Source organism: Euleptes europaea, chromosome 16 (assembly GCF_029931775.1).
Source record: "Euleptes europaea isolate rEulEur1 chromosome 16, rEulEur1.hap1, whole genome shotgun sequence".
Classification (NCBI taxonomy): domain Eukaryota; kingdom Metazoa; phylum Chordata; class Lepidosauria; order Squamata; family Sphaerodactylidae; genus Euleptes; species Euleptes europaea.
In genome coordinates this window covers 1,603,555-1,624,423 of record NC_079327.1, presented here as the reverse complement: position 1 = coordinate 1,624,423, position 20,869 = coordinate 1,603,555, and the positions used below count along the sequence as shown (strand labels likewise).

Genomic DNA, 20,869 nt, shown 5'->3' with positions numbered 1-20,869 from the left:
AAGGTGGGTGGAGGGTGAAGGGGTATCTTTTTGCATTTTATGTGTGTGTGTTAAGTGCCGTCAAGTCGCTTCCGACTCATGGCGACCCTATGAATGAAAGTCCTCCAAAATGTCCTATCTTTGACAGCCTTGCTCAGATCTTGCAAATTTAAGGCTGTGGCTTCCTTTATTGAGTCAATCCATCTCTTGTTGGGTCTTCCTCTTTTCCTGCTGCCCTCAACTTTTCCTAACATGACGGTCTTTTCCAGTGACTCTTGTCGTCTCATGATGTGACCAAAATACGACAGCCTCGGTTTAGTCATTTTAGCTTCAAGGGTCAGTTCAGGCTTGATTTGATCTAGAAACCACTGATTTGTTTTTTTTGGCAGTCCACGGAATCCGTGACCCTCTCCTCCAACACCACATTTCAAAGGAATCTATTTTCTTCCTATCAGCTTTCTTCCCTGTCCAGCGTTCACACCCATACATAGTAATAGGGAATACGATGGCATGAATTAATCTAGTCTTGGTGGCCAGAGTCACATCCTTCCACTTCAAAATTATGAATGTAATAATTAGTATATGAAAATACTGTTTTTTATTTTCTTTTTTAACATTTTTATATATTATTTTGATTGTATGTGTTTGTTTTGTGTTATAAAAATTAATAATTTTTTTTTAAAAAAAGTGGGGGAAAAGACAAAAGAAATTGGACCGATTGCAGGGACCTTTGGAGGCCCTGCGGAATGGGCACGGGAGCCTATGCTGAGGTCAAGGTGAAGTACAGATCACTCTCTGGCTGCTGGCAGTTTCCGTGCGATGGCAAGGGCTGAGCTGCAGAGGGGCGCGGCTGGCATCGCTGCGCTCCGGCGGGGCTGGGCGCGGGGCTGCGGGCGCGGCTGGGCTGGGCTGGGCTGGGCTGGGCTCCTGCCGGCGGTGTGGGGCCGTCCCCTGGGGGGGGGGGCGCCGCCCGCCCTCCCGCCCCCCCGCCCCCCCGCCCCGGGGCTGGGCGCCGATTGGCCGGGGCGGCGGGGCGAGCTGATAAAGGGGCGTCGGGGGTCCGCGGCGGGGCTGCAGCGCGGAGCGGAGATGCGGCGCGCCAGCCGAGACTACGCCAAGTACCTGCGCGGCGCCGAGGAGCCGGGCGGACCCCTGGACGGGACGCCCCCCGCGCCCCCCGCACCCCCGGCGACCCCCCAGCCCGCCCCGACGACGCCCCCCGCCGCCGCCGCCCATCCGCGCGCCCTGCTGGCCGCCCTGCTGCTGCTGGGGCTGGGGCAGGTGGTGTGCAGCCTGGCCCTCTTCCTCTACTTCCGCGCCCAGGTGAGTGAGCCGCGCGACAGCCCTGCCAGGGAGGCCCCGGGTCCCACCCCTCCGCCCTTTTCTGCGGGGCTCGGCTGCTCGGCGAGCTCTCCCCGGCTCGGGAGGGTGAAGCGCCCGTCCGCCAGGTGCCTCCTGGCTGGCTCTTGGGCTCCCTGGCTGGGGAGCCGGGATGGGCACCGCCCAGGGGGTCCCCATGGCCGGCCAGGCTGGGGCATCTGGAGGGCAGGGGCAGCCACAGCCCATGGCCAAAGGGGCAGCGGTCCCAGACCCTGCGCTGGGGGGGGGGGCACGGCCCGTGACCCTGGCGGAGAAGAGAGAAGAAGGCTCCAACCGAGCCCACTCACACTCACCTGGTCCAGGGACCCCCGCCCCCCCCCCCCCCGCCTTGGTGCCGGCTCCATCCAGCCTTCTGGCAAGGGCTTCCCTCCACCCCTCATGTGGCGGGGGCGGCCCCTTGCTTGATTCCTGGGGTGGGGTGGGGGAGGTTCTGGGGCCCCATCCTGGACTCTTGCCCAGGGCCCCCGACTCACGAAGTCTGCGCCTGGAGAAGTTGGCCAGCCCCAGAGATTTTTGGAGGTTACAGATTTTAACAAGGGATGGGGTCCGAGCCTGTTTTGAAGAAAGGGCTCCAAACAAGCTCAGGGAGAGACCCCAGCTCTGTTACTCCCTGGGATGTGAAGACCTTGGTCGGAGCATCTGCGCTCCTCTGTCTTGTGGCATCGTGGCTAGTGAGTTGTTGTGTTGAAGGGCCTCTAAAGTTTCCATCCTCATCTTTCCAAAAAGGCCTGGCGGCGGCCAGCGCTCCCTTCCCACAATCACTTTGGTTTACAACTGGGGGGGGGGGGGGAAGCTAGTCCTTCTCAAGGTGGCCCCTCAGACTCCTGTCCTTGATTCCTGATATGGTTAAGTAGATGTTCTCTTTGACAAACAACACGCTTTCAAAGCTTTTTCATCCTTGTAACATGATTAATGTTGTGGCTTGTGCATCTTAGAAGGGTGCTAGAAAAGCATTATTAGATCACCTCCCCCAAATAAAACCCAGGACCAACAGAGCACAGAAATTGGGCAGGGGTATGCAGGGCATGTCTCCATTGCTGGGTGGGAGGGGAGGCCGGCAGGGTTCAGATTTTCTGGTGGTTTGTGCTTTTGCCTGAAAGGAGGTGGTTTCTTTTTCTTTCTTTTTTTTCTTGGAAATTACCCTGTGCCTTGGTTGAGTTCACATTTTCTTTGTTTTGGTTTAGCGTTCTGAACTTTCTCAAAGGAAGTTAGAAACCGATGTTTGCTTCTCTTCCCCCCCCCCCCACATTTGGGTGTTGGGTTTCTCTCTTCAGATCTTCCTGCGGAATAGACAATTTGGCAGTTCAGGCAGGATGGCCTTATAGAAACGTTTTACAGAAGGATGTAGCTCACTCACACACACACAAATATGCATTTAAAAGTTTGCTTGCGACAAAGGTAGACAAAGGGTTGAAGGAGCTGGGCATCTGTCCACAGTAAATCCCTAGACAAAAGCCATGCAGCACCTTTTGCTAAGGACAACCAAAACCCTTTTGCTAAGGACAGCCCAAACAGTACAGGCATCCCAAAGGGCCAGTTGCCAGGTTCAACTGTTGCAGCAGCCATGTCTTGTCATGTTAGACCTTAAAGGCTAACAAAATCTTATTGCAGCATCTGTGGACGCTTCCGTGGACGAGAAGCGATTCCCGGCTGAAGCTGCCATTGTAGGTAGGAGGTATGGATGGGGGGAAAGCAGCAGTGTCAAGGGGCCAGAAATGTAGGAAGTACACAGTTAAAACACAATGATGTGAAATTCAAATGGCAAGTTTTGAGGGTCACATTTGTCCCCCTATCTCCTTTTGCGTCGGGATGGCCTTGTTTGTCCAAAAGGGCACAGTTGACAGATGAAGGCAGATGTCCCACTGGAGGATGAGTCAAGTTAGCATGGTTGATGCTGTTTGTCTTATAATGGGTCACCCGAAAGTGAATGCCCCCCCCTGGCCTTACATTATGTGTGTGTGTTAAGTGCTGTCAAGTCGCTTCCGACTCATGGCGACTCTATGAATGAAAGTCCTCCAAAATGTCCTATCTTTGACAGCCTTGCTCAGATCTTGCAAATTGAAGGCTTTGGCTTCCTTTATTGAGTCAATCCATCTCTTGTTGGGTCTTCCTCTTTTCCTGCTGCCCTCAACTTTTCCTAGCATGACTGTCTTTTCCAGTGACTCTTGTCGTCTCATGACTTGACCAAAATACGATAGCCTCAGTTGAGTCATTTTAGCTTCTAGGTTGAGTTCAGGCTTGATTTGATCTATAACCCACTGATTTGTTGTTTTTGGCACTCCACGGTATCCGTGACACTCTCCTCCAACACCACATTTCAAAGGAATCTATTTTCTTCCTATCAGCTTTCTTCACTGTCCAGCTTTCACACCCATACATAGTAATAGGGAATACGATGGCATGAATTAATCTAGTCTTGGTGGCCAGAGTCACATCCTTACACTTCAAAATATTTTCTAGCTCCTTCATGGCTGCCCTTCCCAGTCTCAGTCTCCTTCTGATTTCTTGGCTGCAGTCTCCCTTTTGGTTGATGGTGGAGCCAAGAAATAGAAAGTCTTGAACCATTTCAATTTCCTCATTGTCAACCTTAAAGTTGTGTAATTCTCCTGTAGTCATTACTTTTGTTTTCTTGATGTTCAGCTGTAGTCCTGCTTTGGCACTTTCTCTTTTAACTTTCAGCAGTAGTCGTTTCAAATCTTCACTATTTTCTGCCAATAATATAGTGTCATCGGCATATCTCAAATTATTAATGTTCCTCCCTTCAATTTTCACTTACATTATACAAATCTGTTAATGGCTGCCTTGGAGTGGAGCTTCCTCAGCTGCTCCCCACAAAGACTTGGGCCTGAGATGGATCAATCATATTTTCCACCTTTGATCATGGGGCGGGGGAGCTCTCGAGAGATGCCACCAGGATGCAGCAGGTTGACTTAAGCCTACACCAGTCCACACAAGAGGTCCATTTTTGGACCCCTTTGTTTAAATCTGAACACACCACACCGTCCATTGTCTAAGTCAGTGGTTCTCAAACTCTGCTCCACGGAGCTCTTGGTGCTCTTCAAAACATCTAGTGCTCCATGAAGAGATTGGAAAGAAAAATACTACTGTCATTCGGTTTAGTATATAGGTGCTAGGTGAAAATTAGTGCTCTGTGACAAAATTTTCTCCCCACCAGTTTTGATTCCCCACTCCTTGACATGAGTGGCAGACGCTAATCTGGTGAACCAGGTTAGTTTCCACACTCCTACACATGAAGCCAGCTGGGTGACCTTGGGCTAGTCACACTTCTCTCCAAACTCTCTCAGCCCCACCTACCTCACAGTGTGCCTGTTGTGGGGAGGGAAAGGGAAGGTGATTGGAAGCTGGTTTGATTGTTCCTTAAGTGGTAGAGAAAGTCGGCATATAAAAACCAACTCTTCTTCTTCTACTACAGGACCAGATAACATCAGGTATACTAGTGGCTCCCAGCTTTTTTGGTGTGGGGTCCCACAAGTCCAAATCCACTTGGTATGGTTACCCACTTAAAGAGATCATGCACAGATCAATAAAACTGCAGAAACATGGGACCTGCTTTCACAGGCTTCATGACCCACTTTTGATTTGGAACCCACAGGCTGGGAAATGCTGCAGTACCATCATGAGCCAGTGTATTGCGATCTGCTGTTGGTGGAAAGTGCTGTCCAGTTGCAGCCGACTTTTGGTGACCCCGTAGGGTTCTCAAGGCGAAAGACGCTCAAAGATGATTTGCCGTTGCCTGCCTCTGCATAGCAACCCCAGGATTCCTTGGTGGTCTCCTATCCAAATACTAACCGTGGCCGACCCTGCTTAGCTTCCAAGATCAGACAAGATTGGGCTAGCCTGGGCCATCCAAGTCAGGAAAATAATTAAGTGCCGTCAAGTAGCAACCAGTGCCGTCAAGAGACAAACAGAGGTGGTTTGTCAGGGCTCCATTGAGACCTGCTAGGACATATTTTTTTGTTTCATGTTTTGTTTTTTGTTTTCTGTTCCATGCAGACAGAAAAAGCAGTAGGTACGCTGACTGGCTGGTGGGTTGCATTTAGTTTTGCAGGTTCCACATTGTCCAAGCTTAGATTAATACCATTCATTTACAATGGCAATGTAAATCCTGTCACATTAATACAATGGTTAATATTTCATTTGAAAACAAAATTATATTATTTCCATGTGCTCTTTGCATGCACTAATACCATATCCTCCAGAATTGTCTCTGTCATTTTCAACCACTGAGAAAACATAATGTATTTCTCTCTACATTGTCCGCCAAGGAGAAGCAGAACATAATTTTAGCTCATTTTAGAGGTGGTGTGTGTGTTCTTTCTTTCTTTTGTCTTTCTCAGCAGCAAAGAGTAGTCAGCCTCAAGCTGCTATGTAAATCTGTGGCAAAATTCTCTATACAGTTCTGTCACCACATCTAATAAAAATAAGGAAGTGAAAAAGTACAGAGAGGGTAGCAACTACAATGATCAAGGGCTTGGTGTACTTCACAATAATGAAAGATTAAATAGTCTGCAGTTTTCTATCTGCAGTGGGGGTGGGGGGAAACCTAACTGGAGTTGTGACAATATGAAATTATGAATGGTTGGAGAGATCAGAAACTTTTCTGCCCCTATTAGTGTAGACATTGTGTCGTATTTAGCTTACAGGACTGCGAGATACCCAGTAGTTGTTATGGCTTTCTAAAAGGGTTAGACAAAAGTTGGTAAATTAGGCAAAAAAGTTAGACAAACAGCCCATTCCTGAGAATTAGGCCAAATGTTCTTTGAAGGCGGTGTGACCTCGTCGCCAGCGTAAGTGCATGCAATCGCGCGATTACACGCACTTGCACTGGCGGCGAGGCCAGTTCTGCTGGCGGCCAAGCTCCGCGGGACCGTGCCTTGTCCCTATGCCAGCGCAGCCTCTCCGTGGCACAGGCCACGGCATAGAGAGGCCACGCCGGCGCAGGGGGGCGTTCCGGGGGCTGGCTGGGGGTAGGGAGCCGCCGGTTAGACGGCTTCCTATCCCGGTTCGCCGTGGTATGCCGGTGCCAGGAACAGCGGTGCTGCGCCAGTAGGCGCAGCCTCGCTATTTTCAATGGGGCTTTTGGCCCTGTTGAAAACAAAAAAAGGCACGAAATGGCTTTTTTTGTTCCTGCGGCGTGCACAAATGTGCTTAAGAAGAGGCGCCGCTGTGCCTCTTCCCCACCGACTCCGGACGTCGACTTTTCAAGAATGGGCTGAAAAGGTGGTAAATATCTGAATCGATATGCAGATGTACAGTGAGGGAAAAAAGTATTTGATCCCCTGCTAAATTTGCCCGTTTGCCCTCTGATGAAGAAATAACCAGTCCATAATTTTAATGGTAGGTTTATTGTAGCTGTCAGAGACAGAACAACAACAGGAAAACCCCCAGAAACCCAGAAGACAAAAGTCAGAGATTGATGTGCATTATAATGAGTGAAATAAGTATTTGATCCCCTATCAACCAGCCAGATTAGGGTTAGGGTTAGGGTTCTGCTATCGTCAGAAGCAATCAATCCATCAGATTCCAAACTAGCCACCATGACCAAGACCAAAGAGCTGTCCAAGGATGTCAGGGACAAGATTGTAGACCTGCACAAGGCTGGACTGGGCTACAAGACTATTGCCAAGCAGCTTGGTGAGAAGGTGACAACCCTAAGCCTAACTCTGTAAACCTCCCTCGGTCTGGGGCTCCATGCCAGATCTCATTTCGTGGAGTTGCAATGATCATGAGAACGGTGATGAAGCAGTCCAGAACTACACGGGGCGGACTTGTCAATGATCTCAGTGCAGCTGGGACCACAGTCACCATGAAAACAGTTGGTAACACACTACGCCGTGAAGGACTGAGATCTTTCAGAGCCCGCAAGGTCCCCTTGCTCAAAACAGCACATGTACAGGCCCGTCTGCAGTTTGCCAATGCACATCTGAATGACCCATAGGAGAACTGGGTGAAAGTGTTGTGGTCAGATGAGACCAAAATCAAGCTCTTTGGCATCAACTCAACTCGCCGTGTTTGGAGGAGGAGGAATGCTGCCTATGACCCCAAGAACACCATCCCCACCGTCAAACATGGAGGGGGACATATTATAATTTGGGGGTGTTTTTCTGCTAAGGGGACAGGATACCTTCACAGCATCGAAGGGACGATGGACGGGACCATGTATCGTCGAAACTTAGGTGAGCACATCCTTCCCTCAGCCAGGGCATTGAAAATGGGTTGAGGATGGGTATTCCAGCATGACAATGACCCAAAACACATGGCCAAGGCAACAAAGGAGAAGCACATTAAGGTCCTGGAGTGGCCTAGCCAGTCTCCAGACCTTAATCCCATCGAAAATCTGTGGAGGGAGCTGAAGGTTCGAGTAGCTACACATCAGCCTCGAAATGTTACTGACTTGCAGAGGATCTGCAAAGAGGAGTGGGACAAAATACCTCCTGAGATGTGTGCAAACCTGGTGGCCACCTACAAGAAACATCTGACCTCTGTAATTGCCAACAAGGGTTTTGCCACCAAGTACTAAATCATCTTTTGCAAAGGGATCAAATACTTATTTCACTCATTGTAATGAACATCAATCTCTGACTTCTGTCTTCTGGGTTTCTGGGGTTTTTCCTGTTGTTATTCTGTCTCTCACAGCTACAATAAACCTACCATTAAAATTATGGATGTCATTTCTTCGTCAGAGGGCAAACGGGCAAATTCAGCAGGGGATCAAATACTTTTTCCCCTCACTGTATACTGTCTCTGAACATGGAAGTTCCATTTAACTATATATCAGATTCTGAACATGGTCCCAGAATGTGGTCCAAGCAGTCTGCACCATGGGACTGAGTACAGAGAAGGGGGATATTTACAATCCAAGAGGGACCCCTCCCATGTTTGCAAAAAAAAAAAAAAAAAGGCAAAGGGAGAATAAAAATCCTTAAAACCTCAATTTCCTAGGGAAAATAAGAGATTTGCAACACTTCTTCATGACATCTCAGCTACCATTTTAAGAATTGCTTTAACAGCCCCACAAACAGGCGATGGCAGCAGGAAAGATGAGCGAGGCGGGCAGGTGACAGAGGGAAGAGACGGTGCATGTAAGCAAGACACCAGAGAAGGAAGGAAGGAAGGCAACGGCGAGGAGGGTGAGAGAGATGCTGCTACCGGGCAGGTGAGCAGGCAAGCAGTGGTGGTAGAGGCAGCAAGGAAGGAGATGGAACAGGTGAGCGAGTGATGGGGAAGGCATCAATAGCAGAGGCAGGAGGGAAGGCGAGAGATGCTGCTGCTGGGTAGGTGAGCAAGCCAGGCATATGAGGCGGTGGTAGAGGTGGAGGGAGAGAAGAGCAGGTGGCAGGAGGAGTTGATGGAGGTGACAGGAAAGCAAGTGGGAGAAAGGCAGGGAGGCTGGAGCAAAACTGCAGGAGGAAGTGGGGAGCAGAGGGAGGTGGGATTTCCCACCCCCTGCGAATTCCTTGCGAGTCCCTGCTTGTCATCGCTAATAGCCTTTGATAGATCTACGTGCCTGTCCATAAGCCTATCTTCTTTATTTCCTGCTTGAAAACAGAACATCTGCTGAGCTGCTGAAGCGGTGCTCAATGTGACAGATGTTGGTCCGATCCAGCAGGTAGTTCTTTTAGTAGGTTCACTTCTACTGAAACGAGGATCATTGATAAAAGGTCCGAGTAGAGGCCAGTATGATTGTGAGCCCTCTCGATCTCCGTGTCTCTCTTGCGTTTCAGAATGTGCAGACTTCAAGGAGTATCTGGAAGATGTAATCTGAATTAATTCCCTCTTTCTTCCATAAGACTCTCAGTTCATAGTTTGGAATACAAATCTTTAGAAAAAACAAAGTTTTAGTAATGTATGTTTTTCTTGGCCATCATCTTGAACGAAACAGCTTGTAATTGGGAAGAACATAAGGGCAGGAAGTGGGAAATTTATTGAATCCCAGAATCCCCAGTCTCTTACTGTCCTTAGCTGTCTGGGAAATAATCTCTCATTTGCTTCTCCAGGGTTAAAAAACTTCCTGAGCTGCTGGTTATTTAAACACATATTTTAAACTAATTGCCCGTCTTTCTTACTTAGAGGTTTGGTTCAGTTCAAAACCATAAAGATCTTTTAAATTCAGCTCTGGTTCACTGGCATAAAATCTTTTCAGATCTTGGATTGAGTTCAACTGGATTTACCACGCTTGGGAAGTACTAGATGGAAACATAAATCTTTGTGAAGTTCACAGATGCCTGTTGATGGCAACAGAAGTGTATGACTGTCTTTCCCCCAGTCCAGTCTCTCATTTATTCTGCCCCCCAACCCATTATTCAGGGGACTTCTACCTCCTCATTCTTAGAAAAGAGACATGAAAGGTGACATAATGAAACTCTTGGTGAAATCGCACCTTTATTTCACAAGACAGTCATAAAATATTTTGGGAAAATGGACACTAAGTCAGCTTGCAAGTAGTAGTGGAGGAAATTGCTGTCAGGATGGAGTTAACTTATGGCAACCCTTTATGGGGTTTTCAAGGGAAGAGAGTTCAGAGGGAGTTTGCCATCACCTGCCTCTGCCTAGCAGCCCTGAACTTCCTTGGTGGTCTCCCATCCAAGTATGAACCAGGGCCGACCCTGCTCAGCTTCTGAGATCTGATGAGATTGGGCTAGCCTGGGCCATCTAGGTCATGGCAAAGACACACAGAGGTGTTTTGCCATTGCCTGTCTCTGCTGAGCAACCCTGGATTTCCTTGGTGGTCTCCCATCCAAGCACCAAGCAGGGCCGACCATGCTTATCTTCCGAGATCTGATGAGATTAAGCTAGCCTGGGACATCCAGGTCAGGGCAATAATTAAGTGCCATTAAGTTGCAACCAACCTATGGAGGTTTTCATGGCAAAGAGATGAACAGAGGTCTCCCATCCAAATACTCACCATGGCTGACCCTGCTTAGCTCCTGAACTCTGATGAGCTTAGGCTAGTCTGGGCTATTCAAGTTGCCCTTCCAAGTCTACCCATAATAACGGTGTCAGTATTTGTGTGTGTGTGTAGAGCAGAATGCTATAATTCTGTGTTCTCCTTACCGTCTTCTAGTTCCCGAGGCATGTAAGCATAATATCTTGTGCCTGTGCGTGAGGATGATCAGGGGCCTAGAGACCAAGCCCTATGAGGAAAGGCTGAGGGAGTTGGGACTGTTTAGTCTGGAGAAGAGGAGGTTGAGGGGGGAACATGATTGCTCTCTTGAAGTATTTGAAGGGCTGTCCCTTAGGGGAGGGCAGGGAGCTGTTTCTGTTGGCAGCAGAGGAGAGGACTCCCAATAATGGGTTTAAATTGAGGATGGAGAGGATGGCTGGATATTAGGAAAACGTTTTTTACAGTAGTAGTTGTTCGACAGTGGAATCTGCTGCCTAGGGAGGTGGTGAGCTCTCCCACACTGGCATTTTTTAGGCAGAGGCTGGACAAACCCTTGTCAGGGATGCTCTAGGCTGATCCTGCATTGAGCAGGGGGTTGGACTAGATGGCCTCTATTGGACCCTTCCAACTTTATGATTATGATTCTATGTGCGTATCGTCAGTAGCAGTGCTTTAAAGGTTGGCAGGTTTGTGTGCTGGGGATAAGTACAGGCTCTGTGTGCGCCCCTCTTGTACTTCCGTTTCTACTGGGGCTGTGTGCCACATGCACGAGCTAAAAGGATTTGCTTCCATAATGGGGTGACCTCAGAGTCAGATGCACATCCAAGAGCAAAGGGTGTAAATTTTCTTACTGAGTCATTGCAATAAAAAAAAAAGTTAATTAGACTTATAACCTGTTCTCTTTCCTGGCCAAGACCAAGCTCAGAGTGGCTAACAATCCTTGGTCGATAGAACAACACAGTTAAAAACCAATAAAATTTAACAATAAGCCAAAAAAGCAACAACCCCTTGTTGAACCAATTGGCATGCATTAATAGCACACTGGGGCTATAGTGAGCTGGTGGAGGGGGGAAAGCAATCTGGCCCCACCAAGAATTGATGGAATAAAGTAAATACAGAGGAGGTGTGCAGGGAGGCCAGCTATGGTATCATATGGGCTGTTACTGTCCTCAACCATAGGCGTGGCAGAAAATCTCTGTCAAGGGTCCATCAAGGCCAGAGTTCTGTTTACGAAGCAGCCGGTAAATGGGCTGGGATGTTCACAAGCAGGATGTGAAGGAAATGGCGTCCCCCTTTTCTCTGGTTGTAGCTGAGGAAATCCCCCACTCTACCATATGAGACACCTGAGGCTCTTTCTTAGAGCCATGCAGAATGCTGTCCTGTTTGGGCATCTCCTAGAATCATAGAATAGAATCATAGAGTTGGAAGGGGCCATACTGGTCATCTAGTCACTTAGAGGAGGGCAGGGAGCTGTTCGTATTGGCAGCAGAGGATAGGGCTCACAATAATGGGTTTGAATTGAGGGCTGAAAGGTACTGGCTGGATATTACGATAGGCAAAAGTTTTTTACAGTAAGAGTTGTTCGACAGTGGAATCGACTGCCTAGGGAGGTGGTGAGCTCCCCCTCACTGGCAGTCTTCAATCAGAGGCTGGACAAGCACTTGTCAGGGATGCTCCAGGCTGATCCTGCATTAAGCAGGGGGTTGGACTAGATGGCCTCTATGGGCACTTCCAACTCTATGATTCTAAGCACATTTACTTCTGGACTTCACTCTGTTTGCCTGTGCTTAAGGGAGGGTTGCCAACCCCAGGTTGGGACATTTCTGGAGGTGTAGGTGTGGGGCCTGGGGAGGGCAGTGTTTGGGGAGGGGTCAGAGCCCAGCAGGAACATGATGCCATAGATTCAAACTGCCAAAGCTGCTATTTTTTTCCCCAGGGGAGCTGATCTCTGTAGTCTGGAGATCTGCTGTAGTTCCAGGAGAACTCCAGGCTCTATCTAGAGGTTGGCAACCCTAGATTAAGCCCACCCTCTCTACCGCCAAAGCCTTTATCCACGTGTGCTTTTTCCACAGTAAACTTTAATCTTCATCTTCCCACTGAGGAACACTTTTCACATTAATTCCTGCTGCATGTAGAAGTAGTATTCTTGGGGGTAAAACTCCAGTCAGTGCAAAATAAACGCATATGCTACAAAAGTGAGCATGCTTTCCCCCACATGGGTTATTTGAGGTCTGATTCGGCCATTTGCTCAGCAGTGGTGTTTCCATAACTGTGGCTTCTGGACTTGACCCCCCTTCCCCCGCTCTGCCAGACAATGTTGGAAGTAGATGGAAAGGTTCCTTCTTCGTGTGCCTTGTGTCTGCTTATGGACACCCCCTCTCCCCCCCCCATGAGTTAATCGAGTCCTTTATAAGAAAATAAGCATTGCCTTGCGTTTGGTTCTTATGGGGTAGCATCGTGACAGATCGCTAGATCTTGAATGTTGTTTTTCAGATGGACCCAAACAGAATTTCCGAAGATGACATGCACTGTTTGCGGACTTTCTTGAGGCTTCAAGGGAACGTCGATCTGCAGGAAACCACGTTGGCGAGCCAGGAGACCAGGCTCATGTCCGAATCGTGCAGAAGGATGAAGCAGGCTTTTCAGGGAGCCATGCAGAAGGTGAGGGCACCCTGCTTCTGTGCCAAACTTGTGCCATAGTTCAGTTTCTAAGTCGCTACAGCACCAAGAAAATCATAGCCCTTTCTTTCTTTCTTTCTTTCTTTCTTTCTTTCTTTCTTTCTTTCTTTCTTTCTTTCTTTCTTTCTTTCTTTCTTTCTTTCTTTCCAGTTGACACATAAACACATGAAGCTGCCTTCTACTGAATCAGACCTTTGGTCCATCAAAATCAGTATTGTCTACTCAGACCGGCAGCGGCTCTCCAGGGTCTCAGGCGGAGGTCTTTCCCATCACCTACTTGCCTGGTCCCTTTAACTGGAGATGCCGTGGATTGAACCTGGGACCTTCTGCATGCCAAGGAGAGGCTCTGCTACTGAGGCACAGCCCCTTATGGCGACCCAGTAGGGTTTTCAAGACAAGAGACTGATGGAGGTGGTTTGCCATTGCCTGCCTCTGTCTAGCGATGCTGGACTTCCCTGGTGGTCTCCCATCCAAATACTAACCAGGGCTGACCCTGCTTAGTTTCTGAGATCTGACGAGATCAGGCTAGTCTGGGCCATCCAGGTCAGGGCTGTTATTATTGCACACAGTTTTAAAATGGTCAGTAATAGCAGCAGCTGCCTTTTCCTGAGTCAGGTCTGTCTTACTACAAAAAAACAGTGGGTCCGAGTTGCTGCTGGAGGCTGATCTCAGTCTCTATTGCATATCTTTATAATAACAGGCATCCTAGCAGATAGCTCTGTGGATCTCCTCTCTAGTTTTTCTTGGAGGCAGTTCATGTATTCAGAGAGACATGTGGTGAAAATGTGTCTGGAAGGAGATGGTGGTGGTGATTTCTCCCTCTGGGAGCATTGCCACGTTAAAGTTGCAGTACGTTTTGCTACGCATGCAGGGAAATGTTAACAAGGGAGTGCTTTTAGAACAAGATCCCCCCCCCACATCTGTTTGAGGAAGGTCCAGTATGTTTGAGCACTCATTTTCCCATGACACTCTCTGGCAGCCAAGGGGAATCCAGACTGAGAGGGTTGGCTGTCAGTTTCTTTAGAGGTTTGATCTTTTACACCTCATTGAGTGTTTAGTGTTATTTAAAGGTAATTACTGTCTAATCTCTTGTTTAAGAGCTGTCAGACTGATAGGCCCTGGGTGCGTTAGGTCTTTCCTACTAGACGCTTGTGCGGGAATCTCTTGGTCTGTTTCCTCTACCACCTGTGTGGGATTTGATCATCCTGTTACAGCCCTTTCAAGTTTAAAGTGTTAGCTGAGTTGTGTTGAAAAAAGCAAACTGAAGTAGAGTAGTAAGATTTCCAGAAATGTTGTAGCCATGGGAAAAAATAGAAAATCACATTCTTTCCCCAGGCAAATTGAAAATTTCATGCTATTTATTTATTTAAATAAATTTTATTACAAATTTTCATACTATTTATATTGCATTGGGCAAGGGCCTTACATTTCATTACTCCTTTGGGCCTTTGGAATAATTATTAGGATTCACAGTTCTCTTTTGTGGGTTGGCACTTGTAGCTTTCGGCACGGGGATCGAAAAAGGAAAGCCATTTGAGGACATCCTGGCTCCATACACAAAACAAAAGTAGAATCATAGGTTTTGGGGAGGCCCTCTTTCTTTGACTCCCCCCCCCCCCCAATTCAAATCGATATGTGTGCCTTGAAGATGACGATCCTCTCCTATCCCCAGTGGAAACTAGGCAGAATCTGTCATTGGTTACGGAAGAATTTGATAAGCTAAAAAACAATGTTAAGACTTCAGGAACCCTTAAAATCTATCTCTAATGCGTGCACAGGTCGTTCTGATACTCTTGCACGGCTTGCTCAGCAAACTACTTATAGCCCAGACTCTCAATAAAATTTATGAAAGACTGGAAAATATAGCACAGATCTGTCAGAAGCAATTTTTTTCTGTATGAATTTTCTCAGAAATGTTCATAGCCTCAAGGCTCTGCTTCTAAGAGCTCATTCCTGAGCCTGGGGGCCGAATGGGCTTAGGAGGCGACCGAGCACTTGGAAGCTCGTAGATGCCGTGAGTATCCTGGCCTCTGCCAGGGCCGCCATTTCAAAGAGAACTGCTGGCTCTCCCGTGGCGAGGGGGTCTTCCAGTCCTTCTGTGTCCGCTTGGTGAAAAACCACGGGGCCAGTTGCCCTCCTTTTGGGTACTGGCAAATTCTCCGGCCTCAACAAGTTTGTTCCAGCTCGGTAGACATGTGGATGTTTTTCCTTCTCGTTGCTGGTTCTGGGTGGCCTTGGAAGTCCCGAGTCGCTGACCACATTGTCTTTGGCAGGAAAGAGCGATTGTCGAACACAGCCCTGGGGTCAGTTCGTGGAGAAGCTCCCCCTCCCCGCACTGGCCGGGTTCCCGGTCCTGCAGTCGCTCAGGCCTAGACTCACTTTCCACATGGCAACGAAGCCCTTGACGGGCTCGGGCCTCCCGGCTGGCTTTCCCCAGGGAAACATCGGCACCTTGGAGAGTGCTTGAGCTACCAGGCCTTTGGAGGAGTGTGCTAAGAGCCTGCATGCTTTTGTGTGTGTTGTGAGGGTGGTGGGAAGGGAAGGGTGTCAGCGTAAGGTCCGATCGGGAGGCAGCAGGAAATAAGCCCCTCAATGGGTCCCTGCTGCTTCTGCACACATGGTTTGGAAGCTGCGTAGAATCTGAATTCTGCAAACCTTTGCCTTGACGTTTGGGGGCTTGTTTTAAGGTAGGGGTTAAGCTGCTAACACATCTGTGAGGAGATACTGGATCTATTCCTTCCCTTTTTATTTTCCTTTTTTAAAAAACACAATTTTATTTTTGCAAGCATAAGCAACCATAAAAACATGGAGTAGGGGTCCATGTCTGGGCATGGAGTAGGGATCATAGAATCATAGAGCTGGAAAGGACCACCAGGGTCATCTAGTCCAACCCCCTGCACAATGCAGGAAACTCACAACTATCCCCCCCACCCACACACCCTCAGTGCCCAGAAGATGGCCAAGGTGCCCTCCCTCTCATTATCTGCCTAAGGTCATAGAATCAGCACTGCTGACAGATGGCCATCTAGCCTCTGCCTAAAAACCTCCAGGGAATGGGAGCTCACCACCTCCCGAGGAAGCCTGTTCCACTGAGGAACCGCTCTAACTTTTAGAAAATTCTTCCTAATGTCCAGATGGAAACTCTTGATATAATTTCAACCCGTTGGTCCTGGTCCGAGCTTCTGGGGCAACAGAAAACAACTCGGCACCCTCCTTTATATGAAAGCCCTTCAAGTACTGGGGGTGTGAGGGGAAGGCAGTTGTGAATTTCCTGCATTGTGCAGGTGGTTGGACTAGATGGCCCTGGTGGTCCCTTCCAACTCTTCTATGATTCTATGAAAGCATTAAAACATAAACTCAGTATATATGAATTGTAATTCAAAATTACAATTCTATTGTCAACCTCATTGAATAGGGTTGCCAGGTCTTTCTTTGCCAACGGCAAGAGGTTTTTGGGGCGGAGCTTGAGGAGGGCGGGGTTTGGGGAGGGGAGGGACTTCAATGCCATAGAGTCCAATTGCCAAAGCGGCCATTTTCTCCAAGTGAACTGATCTCTATCGGCTGGAGATCAGTTGTAATAGCAGGAGATCTCCAGCTAGTACCTGGAGGTTGGAAACCCTACTCACTGAATTACATTGCTCTACTTTTTATTTTCCAACACATTCATATCTTTCCTCCTTCCACTTCTGTATTCTAGTCACTAAATTTTGAATTGCAGGTGTTGCAATTTATATCATTCAAATTTTTCACTTTGTGTGTGTGTGTGTGTGTGTACACGTCTGCTCTCTCCTGATTTTGTCACTTTTCCATTGTCAGTATAATTTGTGTAGTTTTTTTTAATTAAAAAGACTAATTGGCCCATTTTACCTGCCTTGTTTGTGAATGTTCTGAACAGTAGCTTTGTGCTTTCTTTCTGATTTCCTTCCTGAGAGGATAGTCATCAGTGTATTTCCTGCAAGATAACTGATTCTGATCTCGGTTATCAGCTGCACAACATACAACCAGTGCTGCGCATTTCTTTGTTGTGTGGTGTGTGTGGAATTATGCGTGCCATGGTGGCATAATGTGTGCGTATCCTCACATAGGCTAGCGACAGCCAATAATGTAAAGCTGTGGCAGGAGGATATGCAACACAATGGCTTCGTGACACATTGCAGAAGGAGAAGAGGGACGCAGTTCAGTCTGGGCACCAATTTTCTATATCCTCGACAGGCATAATGTATAGTTCCATGCTGAACTATGGTGTGATGTTCTTGCATGTCATCCATGTGCTATAGGTTTCAGACAGCAAGTAGTCAAAGAGAGGTGGGCTCATGGTGTCGGTGGAAAGAGGGTCAGCCCTAAGGGGTAGAGGAAAGAGGGCAGGAGTCCCGACTTTCATTTGAGTGAAAGTTTCTCAGAATTTCGTATATTGAGCATCAGGCCTTTGGCCTGGAGGGTGTGAAAAAGAAGAAGAAGAGTTGGTTTTTATATGCCGACTTTCTCTACCACTTAAGGAAGAAGCAAACCGGCTTACAATCACCTTCCCTGCCCCTCCCCACAACAGATGCCCAGTGAGGTAGGTGGGGCTGAGAGAGCTCTAAGAGCTGTGACTAGCCCAAGGTGACCCAGCTGGCTTCGTGTGTAGGGATGGGGAAACAGATCCCGTTCACCAGATTAGCCTCCGCCGCTCATGTGGAGGAGTGGGGGAATCAAACCTGGTTCTCCAGATCAGACTCCACCACTCTTAACCACTACACCACGCTGTCTCTCATAGTAATGAAGACTGCATGGAGCTTCTTTGGATTGAAGAATAAAGCCAGCACAGGGTGTGTGATTTTGCTGGCTGGCCTGAACTTTAGCACCTTTTATTTTAAGAAATAAATCACTGCTTTTGGGTCTGACTTGCTTCTTTCTTTAATTTGTAGGAAGTGCAGCGAATTATTATTGGGAAAGACCGGCCCAGATCTGAGAAATGTAAGTACTGTTGTGGTGTATGATTGGAAATTTTGTTTAGAAACTCGTTCTGAGATTCCTGTGATAGTTTTAACACACTGCCTTTGTTTTGTAGATATCTTGGAAACTTCGTGGTTGGATTTGTCCACCCAGATCAAGCCCAGCAAAGCCCCGCTTGCACATCTGCCCATTGATGGTGATAACATCCCAACTGGTAAGGTCTTTTCTAGTACTTGCTTCTTTTTTGGAAAGAGACCTTTTTACTAATTTAAACTGTAGGAAGCTTAATTATAATTTGTGTTGAAATCTGAACTGGCCACGGAAGCTCCTCTGTTTCCCCCATGGGACTGGAGTGCTGAGCAGATGGCCTACGAAGAGTGAGCAGCGAGCCTCTCCCATCGCTTTGGAAATTCTAAGCCATGGGTAGTGCAAACTGTGGCTTGGTGTAATGCCTGGACTGAACCAGCGTGTAAACAAAGTAGTAACATTTGAAACTGGTAAACCTCAAAATAATTCTTATAGCTGATACCAGCACTTAGGTGGTTATGGTTTTGGGTAGGACAGATCTCATCTCTCCCTCCCCCACCAATTTCAGTAGTAGGAGGGTCATTATTAAGATACTACAAACCCAAAACTTAATCAGACTGCCTTCTTTTTTTTTAACTTCTAGCCTCAGCATGTTTGTGACCACATCAGTAGAACCATTTGGTGCAAGAAAACTTGCCTTTTTTCTGCATTAAAGGTTTTGATTCTTGGGAGTTGAACTCTAGATTCTTAGCCTCTTGCATTGAGATTTTGGAAATTCATTTAAATTCGGTTGGTTCAGATGCAGATTATTAATCAACAAAGGATTTTTATTCAGCCGGTAGCCCTGGCTCCAGTCCTTCTAGTATGTTCAGGTACAGTCAGATAATCTCAACCACCTGGTGGCCGCATAAAATTTCACAGTCCAGACTGACTAGCAGTGTGGGGGGCAACTCGTGTGTACCTGCCATTCATGCCCTGAACGTTAGCATATTCCTGTCACTTTTCCTGTATATTGGGCAGTTGTGGGACATAGTAAGCCTTGATACACTAAGTAAATGGAGAGTAGGGATGATTGCCTATCTGCGTGGGTAGTACTGTGTGTGTGTAAACTGCCATTAAGTCGCAGCCGACTTATGGCGACCCCTTTTTGGGGTTTTCATGGCAAGAGACTAACAGGAGTGTTTTGCCAGTGCCTTCCCCTGCACAGCAACCCTGGTCTTCCTTGGTGGTCTCCCATCCAAATACTAACCAGGGCTGACCCTGCTTAGCTTCTGAGATCTGACGAGATCAGGCGAGCCTGGGCCATCCAGGTCAGAGCATGGGTAGTACTATCAGTTTTTAAATTGGCATCATGTGGTTAATGGTAATCTAATTTTGCCTGGACATAATTAGAAAGGGTTTTAGGGAGCAAGACAATTATATTAAAGATACTGAGTTTTACTGGTGTTTTGTGTGTGTATTAGACTGTAAATTGTGCTGAATGAAGATGCTTAAATGACAGACTTCCGTAGCATAGCACTGTACAGGTACAATAGATTTGTGGTGTACATTATGCTTTAATGATAGTGTACAGTCCACACAATTTTTACTGGAATTGAATGCACACAAAATTAGTCCGATACTAGAGAAACGGAGGCGATTTGAGGTGCAAATGATTTAAGATGAAAATCGTGGCAAGAGCTCTGGACTCTGCCAAGAACAAATTTGTTACACTGAACAAGGTCGAAGGCAGAGGTGTGATGGAGAGAGAAGTCAAGACCGAAGAGATGCAGGCTGTTATTTGCAGTCAATTGGAAAGCTGTAGCAATAGGCTAAAGAATTGGCTAGGGGTGACCGGTGCAGCTAAGTTGTCTGTGCTTTCAGGGGAGGGTGAACACACATGAACACATGAAGCTACCTTCTACTGAATCAGACCCTTGGTCTATCAAAGCCAGTATTGTCTACTCAGACCGGCAGCGGCTACTGCAGAATCTCAGGCCGAGGTCTTTCACATCACCTACTTGCCTAGTCCCTTTAACTGGAGACTCTGGGGATTGAACCTGGGACCTTCTGCATGCCAAGCAGATGCTCTGCCACTGAGCCATGGCCCCTCCCCAGGGTATTCCAAAAGGCGTTGGGGTGTAGCCCATTCTGTTTCTGAGTGTTCATCGTTCGTGGCCTCTGAAAGTATTGGAGAAATTGTTTCCAGGCTGTCTAATTAATATATGAAACAAAATTGAAGGAAAAGTAATTTTTCTTCTTTTTATCTGTTTTCCTCTTAGGCACCGGTAAGGTGAACCTTACCTCCTGGCAGCATGACAGAGGCTGGGCAAATATACACAATATGACATTCAGTGGTGGAAAACTCATTGCTAGTCAGGACGGCTTTTACTACCTGTATGCCAACGTGTTCTTCAGACACCATGAAACGCAGGGGGACGTAGCCGGACATCGCCACTTGATGGTCTATGTGACAAAAATTGATGTTAAAAGGAGAACTTCTGTAATCCTGATGAAGGGGGGAAGCACCCAGTACTGGTCAGGGAAGTCAGAATTTCATTTTTATTCTGTAAACGTAGGAGGGTTTTTCAAACTGAGATCTGGTGACAAAATTGGTATCCAGGTATCATATCCGTCATTATTGGATCGCAGTCCAGAAGGAACGTACTTTGGGGCCTTTAAAATAAGGGATATTGATTGAACCTTGATTTGAAGATATTTTCCAAGAAAAAATGTAATGCTTGCTCAGCTGGGTCAGATTATTATCTATGTGTGACATCCAGTTGTACATGAGTAAGAATTTATCCTAGGCGGCGTGACCCAACTTCAGTTACATCCTACACATAGTGTGAGAATTGTTCAGTCCCAAAGTTTAATCTTAACTTTTTGTGGTTATTTGGTTGGGATGTCATGCGAACAGAAATTGCTGCCTGATCCAGAATAGTGGATAAATGGTTGGTTTTTAAAACACTTTCAAATCCAAAT

The 20,869-nt window shown here is 47.4% G+C and overlaps 1 protein-coding gene across 1 annotated transcript; it reads left to right on the top strand.

Annotated features, from left to right (window-relative positions):
- The first annotated feature begins 1,068 nt into the window (after positions 1-1,068).
- Positions 1,069-20,585, top strand: TNFSF11 (TNF superfamily member 11). The gene is made up of 5 exons (XM_056862053.1): positions 1,069-1,302; positions 12,758-12,925; positions 17,851-17,899; positions 17,994-18,092; positions 20,167-20,585. The coding sequence occupies exons 1-5, from the start codon at positions 1,069-1,071 to the stop codon at positions 20,583-20,585; spliced, it is 969 nt and encodes a 322-aa protein (XP_056718031.1).
- The last annotated feature ends 284 nt before the right edge of the window (positions 20,586-20,869 follow it).

What these genes read in the sequence shown, in the direction of transcription:
- TNFSF11 (XM_056862053.1), top strand. Translation starts at nt 1,069, where the DNA reads ATGCGGCGCGCCAGCCGAGACTACGCCAAGTACCTGCGCGGCGCCGAG. An exon ending in TCCTCTACTTCCGCGCCCAG is followed by an intron (nt 1,303 to 12,757) that starts GTGAGTGAGCCG and finishes GTTGTTTTTCAG; the next exon opens with ATGGACCCAAACAGAATTTC. An exon ending in TGGTGATAACATCCCAACTG is followed by an intron (nt 18,093 to 20,166) that starts GTAAGGTCTTTT and finishes TTTTCCTCTTAG; the next exon opens with GCACCGGTAAGGTGAACCTT.